This window comes from Calonectris borealis, chromosome 7 (genome assembly GCF_964195595.1).
Source record: "Calonectris borealis chromosome 7, bCalBor7.hap1.2, whole genome shotgun sequence".
Classification (NCBI taxonomy): Eukaryota; Metazoa; Chordata; class Aves; order Procellariiformes; family Procellariidae; genus Calonectris; species Calonectris borealis.
The window spans coordinates 38,010,335-38,031,584 of record NC_134318.1 but is presented as its reverse complement, the minus strand read 5'-3'; the positions used below and the strand labels follow the sequence as shown (position 1 = coordinate 38,031,584).

At 40.4% G+C, this 21,250-nt stretch overlaps 1 protein-coding gene across 3 annotated transcripts in view; it reads right to left on the bottom strand.

Annotated features, from left to right (window-relative positions):
- INPP5F (inositol polyphosphate-5-phosphatase F) overlaps positions 1–6,347 on the bottom strand; it is a 47,301-nt gene extending 40,954 nt beyond the window's left edge. For 2 of the 3 annotated variants that reach the window (XM_075155183.1, XM_075155185.1), the window contains exon 1: positions 6,137–6,347. In XM_075155183.1, the coding sequence (XP_075011284.1) occupies positions 6,137–6,233 (97 nt within the window). In that variant the 5' untranslated portion in view covers positions 6,234–6,347. The remainder of the gene's footprint in view (positions 1–6,136) is intronic. The other variant, XM_075155184.1, reaches the window with a different exon arrangement.
- Positions 6,348–21,250: the final 14,903 nt, after the last annotated feature.

Here is a 21,250-nt window from a genome sequence, read left to right as displayed (position 1 = left end):
ATCACAACTGAAAATAAACTGGGAAAAGTTTCTGTTGTTGTTTTTTGTTTAAATAAAAAGAAAAGTTAAATCATTCTAGATCAAGTTAGATTACCATAGCAGGATAGCGGGTTTTCAAGAAATACAGATTTAGTTGCACATGCGAATTTCTCAACTAGAATAACCATATGCATTTTTGTAATAAATCCAGAACATTCAATGAACAAAACTACTTTTTTAAATCACAAGTTTATAGCAAATTTTGAGTTACCAAATTTGTATTTTATTCTCTAAAAACCTCTACATATATTAAAAATTCATGTACTTTATAACATTAAACATTCTGAATCATGAAACCTCTAAACATTGATGAAAAAGCTTTACCAGTAGTCTCAAATCTTTGAGACATTTGAGGGGAAAAAAAGTACAATCTGCCAAACTCTGGGCCCTGAGTCTCTATAGGCAACCCTATCAGAATGAGTTTCTGAAACACACATTCAACATCTAATTAATCTATATTTGAGATCTGTTTGATATTGCACTGAAGAATTTGCCTCTAAAAGAAAATTCTAAACCACCGTCTGAGAAGTCTCACAGTTCGAGGGAAGTATTTAGCAGAAGTTATTGCAGCCCCTTGACATCTCAGGGCTCCTGCTGCAGCTGCCATGCAACACAGCAGTTTGGAAGAGAAGCAGCAGAAAATGTTTTCTTGTTGTCAGTCTCACTCTTTCATTACCAGCAAATGCCCCGCTGCCCTCCAAATCACTTCCTGAAGTCCCCCAAAACCTTCAGGAATTGTCTTCAAAAAACTCTCAGCTTAAGAAGCTACAGCATTAACCATTCTTTCTGGGGCATAACTTCAGCAACATAAGGTCTCTCCTGTATGCTTAAGAGTATCAATTAAAGACCATTTAAAAAAAAAAAAGAAAAATCACATTCCAATCTACAATAGTTGTTTTGAAAGAACTTAAGTGGCATATCAAATTGTCGTATTCTACTACAGTTCAGACAGTTTAAAACTTAAGTCACTTAAAGTTTTAATATTTCCTTACACATAGAGCTGAAATATCACCCACACTGTTAAACTGTGAAAGAACCTACTACGAACAACAGTATTTACAGATCGAAAAAACACAAGCCTTTGACACAGATGCAGACCCTTCTTAATTGAAAGGCTGCTACCTGTCAGTGCCTTCTGTTCTAAATATTTTAGGTGCAGTTAGCCTGAAATTTCCTATTCACTATTTAGTTAATACTAATCCATGAGATCAAAGATGAGTCTAACCTCTGCTAGCAAAATACAAGCCACAAAAATCCACCTGAATTACAGATTCATCCTGGCAAGAAAAGAAAAAAAAAGCTTTTTTCTTCACAAAGCAAGCAACTTTCAGATCACACACAAAAAAAAAAGCAACACCGTATCAAGCTTAAGAGGTTTTTCATGTATTTATTTAAAACTTAAAATCATTTCTGTATGGGCAAGAATTCCAAGACACCTATGCATCTGAGTTGGGACAAGTTTGGCATTTCCAGACCTCTTCATATAAGGAAAAGGGGAAGAAAAAAGAGACAGGGACACTCTTGTTATATTCAACTTGTCATCTGCTACCAAGACTCAACAGGAAACTAAACAACATCTCACCTCAAGATTTATTTAATTCTCACCGTGGTAGGATGTAGCATATTATCAACCCATTTAAGTCTCAGTTTTAGGTTTACTATGCTCCATAAAAAGAATCATGGATAGAATTGCAAAGTAGATCTTACTTAATGAAATTAGAAAATAATTTATCTCTGGTAAATACATTTGAAGATCTCGCCTCACAGTCAGAATTGACTAATGTACGTAATATTCAATCAGATGAAGGATATACAGCAGCCCACTCTTCTCCCCTAGTCCTCTCTTCTCTTTTGCGGGAAGGAGCAAGCAGCAACAGGGAACCAACTGCTCAAGATTTTTTAAAGCATACATTCTTGCTGGGTTGCAGCTAATACAGATCAGTTCTGACATCTGGTTTGTCACATATGCCACAAGTATGTTGTGCTGACACCTAAGAAAGGGTACAGAAAAGAGGGAACAGAATGAGCAGGCAAGGGTGAGAAACAGTTCAGTAACCATTGCAGCTAAAAAAGTGTCAAAAAACAGCTTGAGGTTCCTTACAAAGTAACTTGAAATATGCAGAGACTTTTTCTAAAGCTACAACTACCTCCTCCAGAATTCATTTTCAAGAATAGATAGGCAGTTTCCAAGACATACTTCTGAAATTCAGGAAGTCAGTTTTGTATGCAATACTTAGTAGCATGAGTTAACACAGGAACCATCATCCCTCAGAGCCACGCTTAGGACTACTCTGTAGCCTTAAACCTACTGATACATCTATCAGTGTCGGTGTCATTGCTCCTTCCACCGTTCATTAGATCAAGGCCTTCACTTGAGCATTTACAGGCATTCAGCTTCAAACAAAAGAACTACTCCTCACCTCCAGTCTACAGTCATGAAGAACAGCTCAGGAATTCTGACAAGGAATTTCTACATGACTCCTGTAACGTCTTTGAGGAGTAAGGCAAGCACACATAGCTAGAATATTAGATGGCCTTATGATTTGTGATTCAGAGAAGATTTCGCACTATCAGACTAAGAAACCTAACCTGAAATCTGTCCCCTGATACTCTGAAAATACTGCTGGTAACACGTCTCTCATTAAAAGAAAAATACTTAAGAGGCATTGCTCCAGTTGCTGATTCACAACCATTTCCAACAGATGAAAATCAGCACTGTAACACTAATTTCCTGAAGTGTTTAAAACAAACAAGTGCTCATTTACTTCTAGTTATAGCTCCAGAAGTAAGACATCTTAACACCACTTCACTCTTACAGACAGAAGCAATGGAGTCTTTGAGCATGACGTCCCCAAAAGTTGCGTTAGAATAATTGCAATCTGTGTATCATTCAAAATATTTCAGTTTTTTCCTCCAGGGTGGTGGGAACAAGCATTGCTACTAATAATAGTTCTGGCAGCAACTATTCCCAATCTTATTTAGTCTGGCATTACTGCCTGGAGTATTATCAAGGCCAACACAATGATAATAGAAGTTTTCACCCCATAAAATAGTCTCATTCCTTTTTCTGCTGATAAGAAAATTGTGAGAATTCCGTATCTTCAATATTTCTGCTCTTTTCTATATATGTATACACATGCATATATAAATACATAACTTATACCAACAACATGAATAAAATGTAATCTGTGTAGAACTACCACTCAGGAGCAGCCAAGCAGAGCATAAACATGAGTAAACCAAGACTGAAATCCTGATCAAGACCTGATGTAAGGTATTTAAAGCATGGTTGAACAACACATGTTTTTTCACTACGCTGAAAAAGGTACACTGTAGACAGCTAAATTCCTAATAAAATCTATGATGCCAAAGTGATTCATGGATTTCCTGCAGGTGACTCATTAGTGCTTTCACTTCAGAGAAAAAAAACACCAGAAACATCTTGTAAACATAGGCAGACATCCTTCAAACTAGGGCCAACCTCAGACTTTGCTTATAGCAAATATTTACTAAGGTTTTTTTGCTTTTTTTTAATTCAAGATGTTCTCTCCATGATTCAAAGAGGTCAGAAATACAGCTTTCAAGACTAGCAAATTTCTGAACATGCCTTTATAGTTGAGGGAGGAGAGTATTATAAAGCTTAGCATCAGCTCTTTAGATTCAGACCTATCATATAAAAGCAAAACTTTGCACGGTTTGCCAGTTTTCTCTATTTCAATCCATGAATGTGTAAAGATTAATTCAGAGCCGCCTTTGTGGGACAGAATAAAACCAAGGCCTTCAAAAACAAGTAAAGACACATAGTTAGATTATAGCCTTTTGACGACTATTAAACATGTCAATGAACACAAGTTATGACTGTTTTTTTTAATACAGCGGTGACTCATCACACAGTAATCTATTTACTCACTTCCGGTCAGTGGCCTTGATTATAAATGGTCAAATATAATAAAATTGTAAACTTGAGGATATCCAGCTTTGTCTTAATACCAGCAAGAGCTATTGATCCAAGAAATACTTCTTGAAAGAACTGTTTCTTTCTTGGGCTTACTTTCAACATACTAAGGTATTTCATTTCACAGCCCTATAGCCCACTTTCAATAAGATGATTCACAGACAGAACTGGAAAAACAAAACTACAAATACATTGAAATGGCAAAGCGTGACTAACAATCAAGAGTTTCAAACAGACTAAGAGACTTCAATATCATATTACCTTTCATTAATCTGTAGGTCACACACAATAGGGATCACTGGCTGAAAATTTAAAGGTAGGCTATGGACAAAATGCCATCAGCATGCAGACAAACTGCTGGGCACCAGCAAAGCCTCCATGAAGTTAATGGACTTCAAGGGAAAAAAAAAAAGAAAAAAAAAAATCACAGCAATGGCTGCATGAAAACAAGCAATTGATGCTTTAAAAATTAAAGCTTTCAAACATCAATCTCCAGAACTATAGTTCACTAGTTTGTGCTTTTATTACTCTGGGTCAAGTAAGAGCTTTTATGCCTACGCAGATTATTACAACTATTGCAAATATAAAACGGAGGGGTTTTTTTTCCCCCCCTTGTGAAAACATGCATTTTATTGACTAGCAGTATTGCTTGCTAGCTTAACATCAACTATTTTGTAAGGCGATTTATAAACCAAAGTATTACTGGACTTTCAACCATAAGTGAAGCTGCTGGACAAGAATAGGTCATGTCAACTTGAGACAGACTGTAATTTTATCTGAGAGATGTAAACAAATTGCACTGACAAGACATGACTCAAGTATGAAAACATAACACAAGAAAGACCAGTATGAAAAAAAACAGTTCTTTGGATAAACACAGATAACAATGGTATTTGATGTTTACTTATAAAGTTTTTCCAGCCTTTTAAAAAAAGCTCACGAAGTGTACTGTACTCAGATCGCCAACCTGGCCATATACATGCTTAACTGGCTTTTTTGGCATAACATGGATCCCAGTCTTCGGAAGCTGTAACATCTGTGCAATCTGCCACACCTGTGGTGAAACATCCAGATATTTAGAGTATTTTTAAATTATAAGCAGGTACACTGTAGTCCTTTACATCTAAGCTACATATATTACTCAAAGCAAGCTAATTTCTAAGGATGGTATTTCATTTTATAGACACCTTTACTGACTTACCTCCCAGACAGGATATTCTAATTACCATTGTTTCAAAACTTCTGTTAACACAACTCACTCTATCTACAATTTTTGTTCCCACTACCTTCTCTGTCGCCTGATATTAATACATGTAGTCCCTCTCTGTAATTGTCACTTACACTGCCTATAGTCACTAAAAAAATTTGAGGGCAATTTACAAGTACAGACACCTCGTGAAAGAAGAGACCAGGGAATACATATGTCCAAAGACGCAATCACCGTTTATCAGAAACTGTGGCAAGCATCACTTACATAAGGCTGACACCAACACAAGATGGCCCTTTCTCATTTAATGATGCTCCAGTAAGGGTGACCAGATGCATTTCAACATTACGAACTATTCAGGTTAAGAACGGGGAGCTGGCAGGGGCAGCCCGACTTTATTTCGCAGAGAAACAAACACATCGTGCAAGAAAAACAATTCCTCAGCCCACAGAAGGTACGTTTCTCGCTGAGCCACCGGTGCCCGGACACGCGTGACCTTCTGCACCGCGGCTCGCCCCGCGTACAGCGCGCTGGGCAGCTGCCCCCGGCAGCGCGGAGCCACCACCGGGGGAGGCGGCGGCAGCCCGGGCTTGCCCTCAGAGAACCGGGGCGATGGAGAGAGGCGGTCAGGGCTGAGCCCCGCAGGGCCGACCCCGGCACCTCCGGGGAGACCCTTGGCGCACAAGCCCTGCCGCCCCCCGCCTTCACCCGGGGCTCGGCACCGCCACCGGGCGCTCTCGGCGGCCGCCCTCGGAGGGCAGCTCCGCCACCGCCCTTCCCCTCAGCGACCCTCTCCCCGGCCATTGTCAGCCGCCGCCCCCCGGCGAGGGCACCCCGGGCGGGTGGCTCCCGGCCCGCCCTTCCCCACACAGGAAGCGGGCACGGAGGCGCGCCCCGGCCCCGGCCCCAGCCCCGCCGCCGCGGCGGGGGCTCACCGGCTCTCAGCTGCAGGCTGCCGTCCCTCCGGCTGCACCACAGCGCCCGCTCCCCGCTCTGCAGGATGTAGTGGTCCTTGGCTTGGAAGAGCTCCATCCTCGCACGCCGCCGCCACCCTCCTTGCCGCCGCCGCCGGGAGGGAGGGAGGGAAGGCGAGCGGGGCGCTCCCGCCGCTCCGCAGCCGCGCGGCTCCCGCGCGCGCACGCCGGGCGGAAGGGGGAGGGCGGGGACGGGGCGCGCTCCCGAGCCGCACGCGGGTGCGCGCACGCGCGCCGCCGCAGGGAGGCCGGCGGGCCCCGGCACCGCCGCTCCAGCGAGGGGCGCCTCCTCAGCCGGCCGGGCACGAGCTCGCGGTTCCGGCCCCGCCGCCGCACGTGACGCTGCCCGTCAGCATCTCGCCGCGCGCTTAAAGGTGCAGCGCGGCGCTGGGCGGGGCTTGCGGAGCGCGAGGGGCGGGGCTCCCGCTCCCGCCCGCCGGTCCCTTGCGGTCCCCCCAGCCCGGAGCCCTTAGCCACCCGCCGGGGAGGGAGACAGCCCGAGGGCCGCAGAGACAGTGAGCAAGCGGGAAGGGGACCGGGCTGAGGCGCCGCGGCGGGGAGGGCCGACGGGCAGCGGGACGCTTTGCCCTCCGCGGCGGGGATAACCGGCGATAACCCCCTGGGGCCGGGGGCGGCTGGGTCTGAGGGAGGGGCGCGCGCCCTCCCCTCAGCGCCGGCGCTGCCCAGCCTCGACGGTCTCCCGCCGGCGGCGAGAGCAGCCCCGCCTGGCTCCCGGGTGGCCCCGGCTGTCTCCGGCCCGTGGTCTCTGGACCCTTGGTGCCTGGAGGAGTGCCGGGCCCCCGCAGGCCTGGAAGCCTTCAGCTACACAAGCCGCAAAGCCGCAGGAGGTTATAGCCAGGCACCATAGCCAAAGTGATAACAGCTAAGCCTGTATCCTGCAAGCTTTTTCAGCTTTTCCAAGAGGGAGCAACTTTAATAATTGGTGGAAGCAGGCAGGAGTTGATATAGTGTATCAACTAGTGTTGAAAGGAAATCTCAACACCATAGCACAGGACTCATTATGATTTTAAATATTTATACAGTACAAGGGTAATTATACCTTCTCTCTCCTCTCCAGAGAACACTGGAAAATGTACCAGCAAACTCGTCACTGCCGCAGACCCTTCCCAGCCTTACTGGCCGCTTGTCCACAGGTTTCCAGAGCTTTTGTTTGTCTACAGAAACTGAAGTCCCATTCCCTGTAACATTGAAGTAGAAATGGACATGGACAAAAAGCATCCCATTGTGCATACAGCCATTTGGGAGCAGCTTGGTTTGTTGAAAGAACATCTTCAGTATATCTTGAAAATTAATGGTGCATGCAAGTAAGTAATTTTACATAATACTGGAAAACCAATTTTCTCATCTTTTTATTCATTTCCATCTACACTTCTTTCTTAAAAGAATGATCAATTTTTTTAAAATGTCTCTAGACAGGCTTTGTATTATTTTGAACGCAGTTTAAGATTTTTCTTTCAAATATAAGGTCCGACCTCTGGTGGTGTTGCTTTTTTTCTTTTAAGTACACTTAAATAGTATAGGAACAATATGAATGGAACTGAACTCTATTTGATTTGATAATAGATGCTAGTATCTCTTAACATTTTCCCCAGGGCAGATATGCAAAAGGACACACTATTCTTTCTTGGCTACAGATCCCGATTTTGAAAATGCTATGCTTTGTGAATGCCCTACAGCTTCCAGTGTAACACTGTCCAGCCTAATTCTTGTATGTAGCGGTCAATGCCATTGGCAGAATGCTAGTAATGCTAGTAATTCAGATTACTCCTGCAGGTACTGGGCAAGAGAAGGGTTTAAATGGCTTCTCAGCATTTTAATATATCTCTCTTGAATTACTTTCTTTTTGATTTTCCCATAATCACAATGTCACATATTTTCAAAGGCATATCAAACACACTAGCAGCTGAGGGCAGAGATTTCCAGAATGGGTCTGTTCTGTCAGTGGCAGATCCATTTTAGGAATTTCCCTCCTCTACCAGAGGTTTCTGCTTCATGCAAAATCAGGAGTTCCTTTGGACACACTCTAGCTGGGAGCACTGAAGCCTCTGCTGACAGAGGGGGATGGACTACTGGGGAGGTTAGCCTCTTCAACTCGCAAATAAAAAGATTTACCAACTATTATTAAACTAACTACTATTGAGCAGCACTACTTTCAAATCATTCTTTGAAAAGATTAGTTTCTCTCTCAGACAACGTTTCTCCATTAGTGTATTACTCATATATTTAGTTATGCTACAAAACATGACTAAAGGACATTAAGAAATGAGAAATCTCCTTATTAAATGTTAACATTCAAGACACAGGCAAGAGCTTTATTTTGGAAGGTACTGAGCATCCAGTCTAGAAAAGCATTTAAGTGTATGCATGACTTTAGATGTATAAATTAAATACGTTTGATCAGACATTAACATCTTTTAAGATGAGCATGTGCTTCAGAACTTTTCTGGTTTAAGACTAGGAACTGAACATCTCAATGGGTCAAAACATAACCCTTTGTTTTTGCTCCCATCTCTTTCCTCTATTTCTGGGCAGTCTGCACTATTATTTGCTAAATATTTATCACTGTCACTTGCAATATCATCTCTATTCTGCTTGCATTTCCCAAATAGTTCAGTGTTGTAGCGCAACGCATAGGGTTGCCATTAAAATAATTCAGAGCTCCTTGCAGGGGTTTCAAGGACAGACTTTGTTTCGCCCTTGTTCACCCTTTGATCAGGGTTTTTTTCCCTTTAGGTAGTTTTCTGTTTACATTCAATGTGTTTTTATGGGCAGTGTTTTTATGAGCCTGTCAGCTTTAATTAGCATAGGGAAAAAATTGGAAAAGGAATTTTGCATTTTTGCAATTCATTGTCAATAGCTGATGGTAAGGAAATGCGTAGGCTAACAATTAGTTATGCGCTCTCACTCTCAGTATTACCTGATTGCCCGCAGCTTGATTTCAAGTTTAAATGTTGATTAATGGGAGGTGATATGATTTAGCAACATTCCATACTTGGAAGTACGATTGACTGGATAGATTGGACAAATATACAACTCTTCCTGGGATGAATGATACCAGTTTTGGAAATGACACTGTAGAGAGCGTGAGGATCTTTATTTCTAAATGTCTGTGGAGATTTTTTTGTTTGTTCGGCTTTCATGCTCCTGGTAGCTTCCAGACGAACATCAGAAAAGTCGTCTTTGGCAGTGAATACACCTATAACATCTTTGAAGCACTCCTATTTGCCTATATGTTCTTGTTATAGTCAGCTCGTTCCTCTTTTGCTATTAGAGATAGCAGTTCATAGGTGCAGTTGGTGGAAATCTTATATTGTGGACATTTGTTGCTTTGCTTTCAACTGACAGGTTGAGCCATCACTTAGTTAGCTATCTGACAACGAGTGGAAATAATTTTTGTTGCCTTATTATTTATTCAAGGTATATTCAGTCTAGTTGTTTACAGCATTGTCAAGTGCTATGATAAAGATGATAAAAAGCAGTCTTGCAGTGACATCAGCCAGCTCCTTCAGCACTTCTGGATGCATCCCATCGGGTCCCATGGACTTTTTGTATGTCAGCTTGTTTAAGTAGTCCCTAACTCGGTCTTCTTCTACCGCTAGTAGGACTTCTATAGTCCAGCTTTGCTATTAGACACAGAGGCATGGGAGGCCTGAAAGCAGATCCTCCAGTAATGTCTGAGACAAACAAGGCCTCGGCCTTTTTTATGTCCTTCATCACAGGGTTGCCACCCCACTCAGCAGTGGGCTTAAGTCTTCTTTGGTCATCTTTTTCATGTCAAAGTAACTATAGAAGCCTTTCTTGTTACCCTTCATACTCCTTGCCGGTTTTTCATCTAGCTGCACTTTGTCCTTCCCATTTTCATCCCTGTGTGCCCAGGCAATGCATCTGTATTCCTCCTTGGTAGTCCCTACCCACTTATGCCTTCCATATGCTTCCTTTTTGCATTTGAGCTTAGTTAGGTTTTCCCCATTCAGTCAGACTGGCCTTCTGTTATGCTTGCTGGTTTTCTTGCAAGCTGTTTTTTTGCAGACAAGACAAACTGGTTTGCCTGTTTCTGTAACTCAGATGGTTCTAATGTGTTCCTACTAATACAGGAATATGAATAATAAATCCATCATGCTATAGCCTTACTGTCTTAAATCACATCCATGGATCAGGACTTCTACAATATTCCAATCAGATTCTTTAATTTACCTAAACCTTCATCACATATTTAGTAACCTGATAGCTCCCCAGCTGTGTGAGATGGTTAATAAACTATGATGCAAGAAGGGCTCTTGAGTTACTTTCCTCTTCTGAAATACTTTTTTGAAAAGGTTTTTGTGTGCTTTTTAGCGAGGTTATATTATGCATTAAACACTCTGAAAAGCCTGCTTTGAGAAGGAACCTCCTCAGAACAAAAGTAACACAGTAGGCTGTTCTGATTGGCAATATAGCAGATAAAAAGATTTGTTTGTGACAACCAACAGCTGCCACCAGAACACTTCTGAAGTACCTGTATTTTCAATATTAAATACTCTGAAAAATACTTGTATGTTGTGTTTTATAATAGAAAAATACAAAACCATTGGCATGAATATTAGCTTTTGGCAAGAAAACGAAAACTTTCTCAAAAACAGGGAAAGCAATTCAGCATAAGAATTTTTGCCTGAATTTATTTTTAGCTTTCTTTCCACTGAAATAACTTTTTCATACGGCAGCTGTAGTTGTTATCTCTAAAAGAAGAGGGACTCTGGTATTTCCTCTTTTCCCATGAAAACCTTTTACTTGCCAATGGGAATATTTCCATTGGCTTCACCGAGCTTCACTGTGCACGTAGGAAAACAATAACATTTTCCCTTCAAAGCAATGTGTATGTGGTTAACATCTGCAATATACTATATGGCTTATGGGTAATGTATTGATTTCCCTCTGTTGCGCTTACTGTTAAGATCAAATGAGACCATTTGCAAAAATAAATGAGAATGTTTTGACTGCCTACGATTCTTTTATTCTACAATTGCAAATTTCACTTTGCAGACTACCAAGCTAGTGCAATCACACATGAAAAGATTCCTTACTATGTTGTTGGGCTGCCTTCTTCAGTTAAAATGCTATTTATAGTATACCAAGGCCATATTTAATTCGTAATTTCTCCAAGGTAAATGACAGGCTGCTCTTCATGGCCATTGTAATAAAATCCACAGCTAATTTAAAACAGATTCTACTTGCTTTTCCTCATCTTATCACGTAGGCATGCTGCTTTTCCAGTGGTTTTGTAAGTGTACAGAGTAGACCAGTTCAGACACAGAAAGTCCTTCACCAAGTAGATTGTATTTTTTTGCTCCACAGCTGCATTTCAGTCTTTTCATTGATTAAGGGCTGATTAAGCATTAATCCCATTTGCCAGAAAGCATCAAGGCAATCTACACAACAGACTCATTTTTCCCAAGTGTGGGCTTTTGCACATTTGCCTTACAAGAGACTTTGCTTTCTAGACCTGTTTGATCAAAGAAAGTTTCAGTGTAGGTGTTTCTAAAACAGGCTTCCGCACAACCATATGTGTCTTTATTAGGGTGGCATGAGGTCATAATTTGGACTTCTATGGAAATGTTTCAAAGACAACTTTGTCTTGTTGGTGGTTCTAGCTACAAAACAGTATTTAACTCTGTCTTGGGAGTGGAGCAGAATAAATTTAATAAAAAATGGGATGGAAATCCATTAGCAATTCATTGAAGATATATTCAGCAAAGTAAGATTTAAAAACAGTCTGAGCAAGTTAATGGTTTTATTACCCTTTGGAAGAGCTTACCTCCCTTTCTTTTAATTTAGGTGTTTTTTTTTTTAAGAGCAAAGTAGTTCACATTTCAAAAACACCCAAGACTTTTGCTTTTAGAAAGGATGAAAAGTAAAATTATAGGATCACTGGAATTTAATATGTCACTCAGAAAAAAAAATTTTTGAAAGTCTATTTTTTTCTGATACCATTTAGCCTATTTGAATCAATTTTGTAAGTAGCTTTCTTGGAAGTTGCTTTATTTTCCCTGATTTTTTTTCTATTTTAATATTATAGAAACAAAAAACATCCAGTTATCTTTGTAATGTTACTAGGGTTCCCTGAATTTAGCCTTTTCCTCGGGATTTATCATACTTTCTGTCTCAATTTATGAATATGACTACTCAGTTTCTTAGTATTGCAGCAATTTGATAGTAAAATAGCAAAAATAGCAAAATATATGTATTCCACTCTTTGCATAACTAACTTTATGTGCTGTGAATACTGTTGAGGCTGAGCATCGAATGACACCTGAAGAATAGCAATAGTTGCCAAGTACTGAAGTGTTACACATTTCTTTTTGTCACTTCTCACCCTGATTTTGGCTATCCTATGAAAAAGAAATGTATTAGTTATTCAGTGCAAAAATCTCTGTCAGTTGAATGTGATGGAAATAAATGCAGGAAAAGTCTAACCTTCCCTGTTTTTTTTTTAAATCGCTTTCCTCTTGCTCCCCTTTCTCATGGCACTTATTATTTTATACAATATTTATTATTATGCATTGTTTACATTACTGTCGTGCCTGGGAACTCTAGTTATGGATAAGGACCTCCACTGTGATAGGTACTGCACAAAGCCAGAGCATAATGTCTATTCGGATTCCAGAGATTTAGAACCATTACAAAAGACAAGGAACAATAACAGAATGAGATGTTTAAGGGATGGAACATAAGATAATGAGACATCATTGATCAGCCTCGAAGCCACTGGTCTCAGCACTCCAGGTACATCCAACATACCAAGTTGTGATGGAAAACATACTTTAGTACTCCCTTCAATTATTACATTTTTAATACAAAATATTTATATTCTATCACTCTAGTTGACTTCATTTTCTATATTGTGACTAACATGCTTTTAAAATAGCATTTGTACTCATATAGTTGCAGCAAAAACCTATGCAATAAATTAATTTGGGGTCAAATTCTCCTCCCTTCACCCCAGAAGATGTTCCAGAGGGAACTTTTCAGGGTAAGGTTTGCCATGCTGTGACGTTCAGCCACAATACTGCTAAAGCCAGCTTAAATAATCATTTCCTCTTTCCCAGCTGTGTGTTTCTATTCCTGTACCATGCCTGCACTGTATAGTGACAAGCATTTGTTCAGCATATTGTGAACTGAATTCAGGGAACTAATGCAGATGCAGAGTAACCTACTAAAATACTGTTTATGAAACTGGACTCCAAATAACAGTAACCAGAGTAACAGTAAACCCACCTGGCCCTTATTGAACAGAAGCAGCCTAATTTTTCAGGGTCAGGATTTACCTTAGTGTCACTCACTTGGCAATTCATTGAGTTGCCAAGCCATGCAGAATCAGATCATGTCTATATTACAAATATGCTATGCCAACCATGCCTACATTAGCAAGCAGTGCAGTACAATAGGAAAGGATTTGGAGAACAGAACAGCTGGTGCTGAGGATCCAGCTTCTGCACTATGCACATTCCAGGAGCTTTATTTAAGACTAGATCTAGTTTTGTCCTACAGACTCCTTAGCAGCTGGAGCACATCAGATGCAGTCCTGGAGTGCATCTTCTGGTTTTGTTTCAACTGTAAGGAATCCAATTCATGTGCTCATCCATACTTAGAGCAGCAGAGCCCTGTGATGAGACACAGAGGGTGCCATCCAAAGGAGCTTTTCCAGAAACCTTTACATCACCTTCCCAGATGACATGAGCTGGAACAGTAAGGGTGGTCTTCTGTAAGCCTTGCTGTATCTCAACCAGATTCTCCAGCACAGATATGCTGGCTGAAGAGGTGATTATTTTCAACACTGCTAGTGAAGTTATTCTAGCAGACATATAGAGCCGTAATAAAACCTTATTGACATACATACCCACTGCTCTCTAATAGAACTCATGTTTACAGAACCTCAACCTCTACGTAAAGCTGCATTTATACTGCAGATAGACACATCAGTATTTAAGAGCAGAGTAGGGATGTATGAAGTTCTAAGAGTGACACTGAATCCTTTCCATTCGAGAGCAGAATCTCTAGCTGCTAGGCAATAATTTAGGTCAAAAAACACTATCAGCTTTTCCTTCATCTGTGGCTTGTGGATAAAAAAGTCATGTATAGAATTTGCAATCCTCAAGCTCTTGATGTGTAGTTAAGTACTGTACCGGTAATTAGAATTCTTATGACTCTCAAAGGGCTAAACCAGAAGATTAAAATAACTTTATTGTCCTGTGAGATTATATGTTTTATACTTGAGTAACTAGGATAGATGATCATTGCTCTATACAGGCTAAAAGTGTTTATTGCTGGCTTTGCATTTCTTGTGCAATCATATGTAGGTCATTGTAAAACCTAGGGAAAGAAGATAGACATGAGACTGAAAAAGAGGGCTGAAAATCTGTATCCTTGTCCTATCTGCCTGGCCTTGGATAAATAACTTAATCTCTCTCTACCTCACTTTTACGTATATAACTAAAGGTAGTATTTCCCTAATGTGCAGAGGTATTATAGCCTGACTATATCGACACGTGTAAAATGTTTTAAACTGCTACTGTGAAAGAGAGTACGATCATATTTATATGCAGATAAATGAAAGCAAGCTCTATATTTTATGGAAATAATAAAGAAAAAAACTGATGTAAGACTATACCTTAGACAAATCAGGGAAGTTCTGTATTGTCATTGGAGTCAGCCAGGTTTTGCATTTGTGAAGAGGAATGCCAGTGAGAAGCCAAGGTGAAATCAGAGCCACATGTAACACTTGGCAATTTCTAACATGCTTTTCACTTTGTTTGACATTTTAATTATGTTACTCTCTCTCTATATATGTGTATATTTGAGCAATATGTATACTGCATATCTATAATAGCTTTATACCCTAGATCTATGACTATGTGTGATAAATCAGAGAGCTGTAACACCATGACTGATATATAGCTACACAGATGACTCAGCTTTACCAGAAGATGTTTCTGAGAAAAGGTCAAAGCCATTCCTGAATAAAATTTTAAAATGTCCTAGAAACTACTTATAAATAGTGAATTACCTCTTTGGGGGAAAAGGCACACAAAGAATTGCAAGGCACCATTTCATTTATTAAGGCATCATAGGCCTACCATATACACCATTACGCCATATAGAATGTAGGAGGAAATAGATCTATCTCTGAGTAGTTATTGAAGGGAAAAATTACAAGCATGTGTTGTTATTGCAGGAGTCTACACTATGTCATTGATCCGGTAGGACCAGGTGGAGGCATGATAACCTTGGAGAAGTAAGTACCAATCTTTGAAAACTAACAGAGGATAAGCAAGGCCCCAGAAAGCAGGAGAAGTATTTGGGCTTCTAATTTACTATTGTTTTCCAATGTCTGCGAAATCAATGGGAGATTATAGGTTTATATGTATTGATGAATCTGTGCCACCATCCTGAGCCTTAAAAAAGGGAAAGAAGGAAGACTTAGGGAATTCTAGGTCAATCAGACCCTTTTCTTAAATGAAAAAAGAATAGAAAAAAATAATCAAAGTATGTACTTTCAAGTACCTGCAAGACAACAAAGTGTTAAGAAACAGTTAACATAATAAATTTAAGATTGAATCAATACTCTTTCTCTTATGATAGTCTAGCAGTCCTGGGTGATAGTATATATCTGCACTTAATATGACCTTTGATCCTCTCTCTTGTGATTTTCCCATAACAATCTAAGGAAACACGGTCCAGTTAGGACACCTCCACAGTTCCAAATAGTTGGGAACTTTCTCTTGTAGAGTGTTACTAATGGTTAACTCACGAGTTTAGTACTGTCCTGTGTCTTTACCAATGGCCCAAATAATGGAATAACAAGTGTACTTAGTAAATCATGAAGCTAGGAGGGTGTGAAAGCCCATTGGGTGTCAGGATTCCATGATGAGATTATTGTGGCAAGTTGAATAAATTATTTGAAATGAATGAAATGACTGGCAAGAGAAAAATTTCCAAGAGGAATGATTATCTGTATAAATACAAGCTCAGGAACAGCTGGTTAATCGGGAATTCTGGGGTAATCCTAGATCATAAATTGGTCAACTAACCAGTGACAAAATAGTAAAATAAAATCCAGTTATACTAAAATGAATATACAGGAGCATTATACATAAGACCTATGCAGTAATGCTTTTACTCTACTATGAGTAAGACTTCAGTGGGAGTACTATATTCAGTTTGATACAACCGTTTCAAGAATTATCAATTGAAAACAAGTCAAAGGAAATCGGGAATATTCTGAATTTTAGAAGCTGTGATCTATGGTTTGAACAATTAGGATTCTTTAGACTAGTTTCTCATGGGAAACAGGAAAACAGTCTTGAAATATTTAAAAATTGCTGGAAAGAGGACAAGAATAGCTGGGTTCTTTGTTCACTGTCACTGAATCATAGAATGGTTGAGGTTGAAAAGTGCCTGTGGTCGAACCGCTCTGCTCACAGCGGGGTCAGCTAGAGCGGGTTGCCCAGGACCATGCCCAGTGGGGTTTTGAGTATTTCCAAAGATGGTGACTCCACAGCTGCTCTGGGCAACCTGTGCCAGTGTTTGACCACCCTCACAATGAAAATGTTTTTTCTTGTCTTTAAGTGGAATTTCCTGTATTTCAGTTTGTGCCCATTTCCTCTTGTCCTGTCACTGGATACTACTGAGAAGAGTCTGGCCCCATCTTCTTTTCTTCCTCCCATCAGGCGTGTATAAATACATTGATAAGATTCCCCCTGAGCCTTTTCTTTTTGTGGCTAAACAATGCCAGGTCTTACCCCAGATAAGACAAGAAGTAGTGAGCATAATTGCAGGAAGAATGAGTTACACAGAAACAAAGAATTTGGATAAATAAGCATGGGAATAGACTGCTCACTGAAATTAGCTGGGCAATATCCACCACTAGTGTTTTTTAAGAACAGGTTTGGCAAGACAGGAATGAGGTAATGTGATCTCTTTGTATTCACAACCTATGATGATTTGTTGCAACCTTATATTTTTGAATCTCAGTCTCTTTGCCCATCTCCACATTCCTTAACCTTCTTTTCATCCATCCCAGTCTTTCTTCTCTTGTGCATATATTTATGAAGTAGTAGCAGAAGCTCCTGTCAAGGCATAGCAACACCACAGAACTGCAAATACTTGCTAGCTAACCAGAAATTGCAACATTCATCCTACCTAACGCTCTTTGCTTGCTGCTTTTCTTCTGGTTGGGTTCTGAGTCTTCAGAATGATGGCCTTAGCGCCATGTCCTATGCTGAGGTCTTGTGAGGTTGTTTATTTTAAACCTGCCTTATTATAAATACTGTGCAAATTGAACTTAGGCATCCAGATCCACCTGAGAAACGGTAGGATTTTCAAATTTCAGGCCAATGGATTCTAGCACTTCCTTAAGGCTGTAGATACTTTGTCAGAAAGTATGGGCCCTAGCTTCCCACTTTATTGTTTTAATTAAGAAAAAAAGCCTCCTTCACAAGAGTGTTGTTTCTTTCTGTGCTGTTTAGTGATGCTTTCTTTCTAGGCATCTGTTGTCCAAACATACTTTAAAACTTGAGGGAGATTTTTTTCAATTTTTTCCAAAAAAGCAATGAATAAGCAATGTAAAGAAAAAGGTTCACACAGAGAACAGGAAAAAAGAGACAAAAGGCTGGCATTTCATTTTTTCCCACTCAGCCATGCTTACTTCTTTACAGAAGCAGTAGCTCTGAATGTGCCGAAAAAACCCAACCCCCAAAAAAGAGAAAACAAACATAAGCAAGTCCCCAAATAACTTTCCTGCTCAACTAAAAGGGTTTGAAACGAGGTTTCTGAGACCAACTAGTGCATTATGCATGCAATTGTTCTGTTTGGCTGATTTCATTTGCCTCAAGCCTCAATGTTAATTATAGTGAAAAAGATAAATACAGACTCTCTATTTAAATTTGATAACAATCTTAAAAATAGATGCTACTACCCTACTCTTAATCAAACACAGCATCCACAGGCAAATGCAAATTAACACTAACAAAACCAACTGTCGTCACAGATTTTATTCTCGGTTGGAGTATGTCATTTTAAGTAGCCATGTATCGTTCAGTTTTGTCAATGTATTTAGATTCAGCTTATGGAAGATAAAATAAAGAAATATGTCCTGCCGCAGCAGCATAATGCCTATGGGAGAAGGATTCAGGAAGGACTGGGAATCAACACTGCTGGGTTATACTACTGGTACTGCAAATAATTTACTGGGCCACTTGTCAATCAAATAATAGGCATATGACCTATCCCCGTGGAGTATTTTATGACTGGAAAACACTTTGGAATCATATAACTAAAGTATTAGATAAGTACACATACAAGTATGCAAAGTTCCCTGAAATGGAAATCAGGTGAAAAATAATCCCCAACTATTGTGATAATAGGATGAATTTATGTGGACAGTACTCCATTATGCAAAGACCAATTTTTGCTCTATGCTTTACATGTCCTCTTCTTACAGTCCAATTTGTTCAAGAAAAGGCTGCATCAGCTATCATATCAAAAAGATTGGAGCAACCCTTAGAGTCAGATGATTGTGACTTCTTGGCAGCTTTTGTTGCTGACGTAAGTCACTTTAAAATAGGATATGCAATCACTCCGTCTCAGAGAAAAAGTGGCTTATATGAATTCTGGCCTGGCCTGGCTTTGAGAAATAACACCCTCGACAAAAGAAAGGTTTACTGAATAACTGATTGTGATTTTAATGTCTTGCTCTTTTAAAATGAGTCTTTCAGAAATCAAAGTGTAGATATACCAATGTTGGTCAGAAGAGATCTCTGAAGATCGTTAGTCCAACTTTCCACTTGAAGCAGCAGTTTATTAAAAAGCGGAGCTGAAATTTTATATTTTGCTAGTCCTCAAAAGCCTCACAGTACAGCTCCCCAGTGCCTTATAAGGAAAAATCACTCTGATACAAAGTACTGGAACTACTTAACTCCTGCTCATATTTTGTAGTTTTGAGGTTTGAAGGGTTTCAGCCATCTATCGCTAGCCTACACTCATAAGAACAACACCTGCACTGAGCTGAAAATGATGCTTATGTGCCATAAGACTGATAAAAACATTACCTCCTCTGGCACAGAAGTGCCTACCTCAGTGACTGTCCCTGTTTCTTGTGCTGGTCTCAGGTGGGATTTTTTCATGTCATATTCATATGTCCATATAAAATTGCTAAGTTAGAACAAGAACCTGTATTTCTTAGTGCCGTTGCGGACATGAATAAAATCAAGGAAATTAAGGAGTTTCGTTTCTTTCATATAATTTTTTCTATATTGACAGTAAGTATTGTAAAAAACCAAAACAGTCAAACCTGGAACTGCTGGTGGATTTCTGCAACGTGAGCCCTGAGCTGCTGTGGCACAAATCGGTTGTGTCACCTTCTCTCCGCTCATCATTCCACGCTCAACCCTCTGTGCTTAATTAGAAGCACATTTTAAAGTGGCTCCTTTAGAAGGAGACCCGAGCCCTTAAATTCCCCCATCGCCCCCTGATTTCCGAGGAAGGGATCCGGGAGGTAGCGCCGGGTTTTGTCCGAGTGCTCCCCCGGGGACGCCGCGCGGCTGCAGGGAGGGAGGCGGCGGTGGCGGCGGCACCATCCGCGGGACTCCGTTGCCCTCTGCTGGTCGCTGAGGACCGTTCTCGTCCCGGGTTCGACGTCAAGTTGCTGCTGACGTCATACATGGAGCTAAGAAGCGCTTATAACGGCGACAGTCGACTGGAATGAACAGTTGGGCCCTATTTTCCACTTGCAGTAATGCAACTGCATCAGGTGGCCCTGAGAAAGAGAATTTTGTCATGGTATAAAATTATGCGGTATATGCTGTTTTTAATAATAATGCTGTAATGCCCATTTTCTTTATGTAACTGTTGGCTGTGTGATGAATGCTAAACTACCATTTACTGACATTGTTAGTTTCTTCCTGGGATTTTGCCATTATCAGAGCACCATGTAGCAAATAAAGTTAGTTAGAAACATGTTTCTTGGCTCAAGCCCAAATGACTTTAGTTTTTCAGATTTTAAATCTGAAAGATTCTCAGAGCTTGGTTTTGCCAAGACGTGCCTTCTGCACATGATCCGCTTGAATCACACCTGAAATGTCCATATGAACTAACACAAAAATTGGTCTTTTCTTCCTCCATCATTTACATAAATGTACTCAGATTCTGTTCCAACTTCTGGCAACAAAGGAAGCTTCAGTTATGCAATCCTTGAGACAGAAAATCCACCAAGGAGAACAAGGAGAATCGTAAGCACAAAAAGCTCCCTGACTTTCCTGCCTCTATGTGAGAGGAGTGTTACAGGGAAGGATGCATCACGCGTGGATTACACTGATGGATCAGGCTCTGTCAACAGCTACTGGAGACTCATGCAGAGTTCCCAGTGGAAAACTTACGGACAAAAACCAAAAATATCACCATTTGACACTGGGAGAATTTCACCCTCTAGATGAAGAAGCTTGGATGGTACAGAATCTGAATCAATCATTTATAAAAATAAATGCTTTAAGCCTCTCTGTAAAGATCTGAGAACACATGTTTTATTTTAATGTCGTTAAGACAATCTAGAGTAATTTGCTTGGAGTGGTGATCATAAGGAACACGTGACTCTCTAAGCAACCCAAACCAACATAATGAAGTTTTCTGCTTCCATCACCCTTCTCTGCATACATACAGATCCTCTGCTAAACTGGTATCAGTGAGTCTTCCCAAGCAGTGTGTCCTGAAGCCAACAAACCACAAGCGTAAAAGGGGCAGTTTGTACTCTCAGCTGTTGCCCCAGCTGAGCCATGTATCTGAAAACACCTCTGTAAGTTATGCACTAGTGCATTTTTCCAGAACTGACAAAAAACAAGAAAGCATGACTTATGGTAAAGAAATAAAGTACTGGTTTATCAGAAGAAAGCTCAATACACATTCACAAATAATAAAGATGTGGCTAAATTCCACATTCCTCAGTCAATAAAAGCAGTACGTCAAGTGAATGAGTTAAAGCTGTAAACCTTTTCTGGATGAACATTTACATAGGGCCTGGTTTTGTAA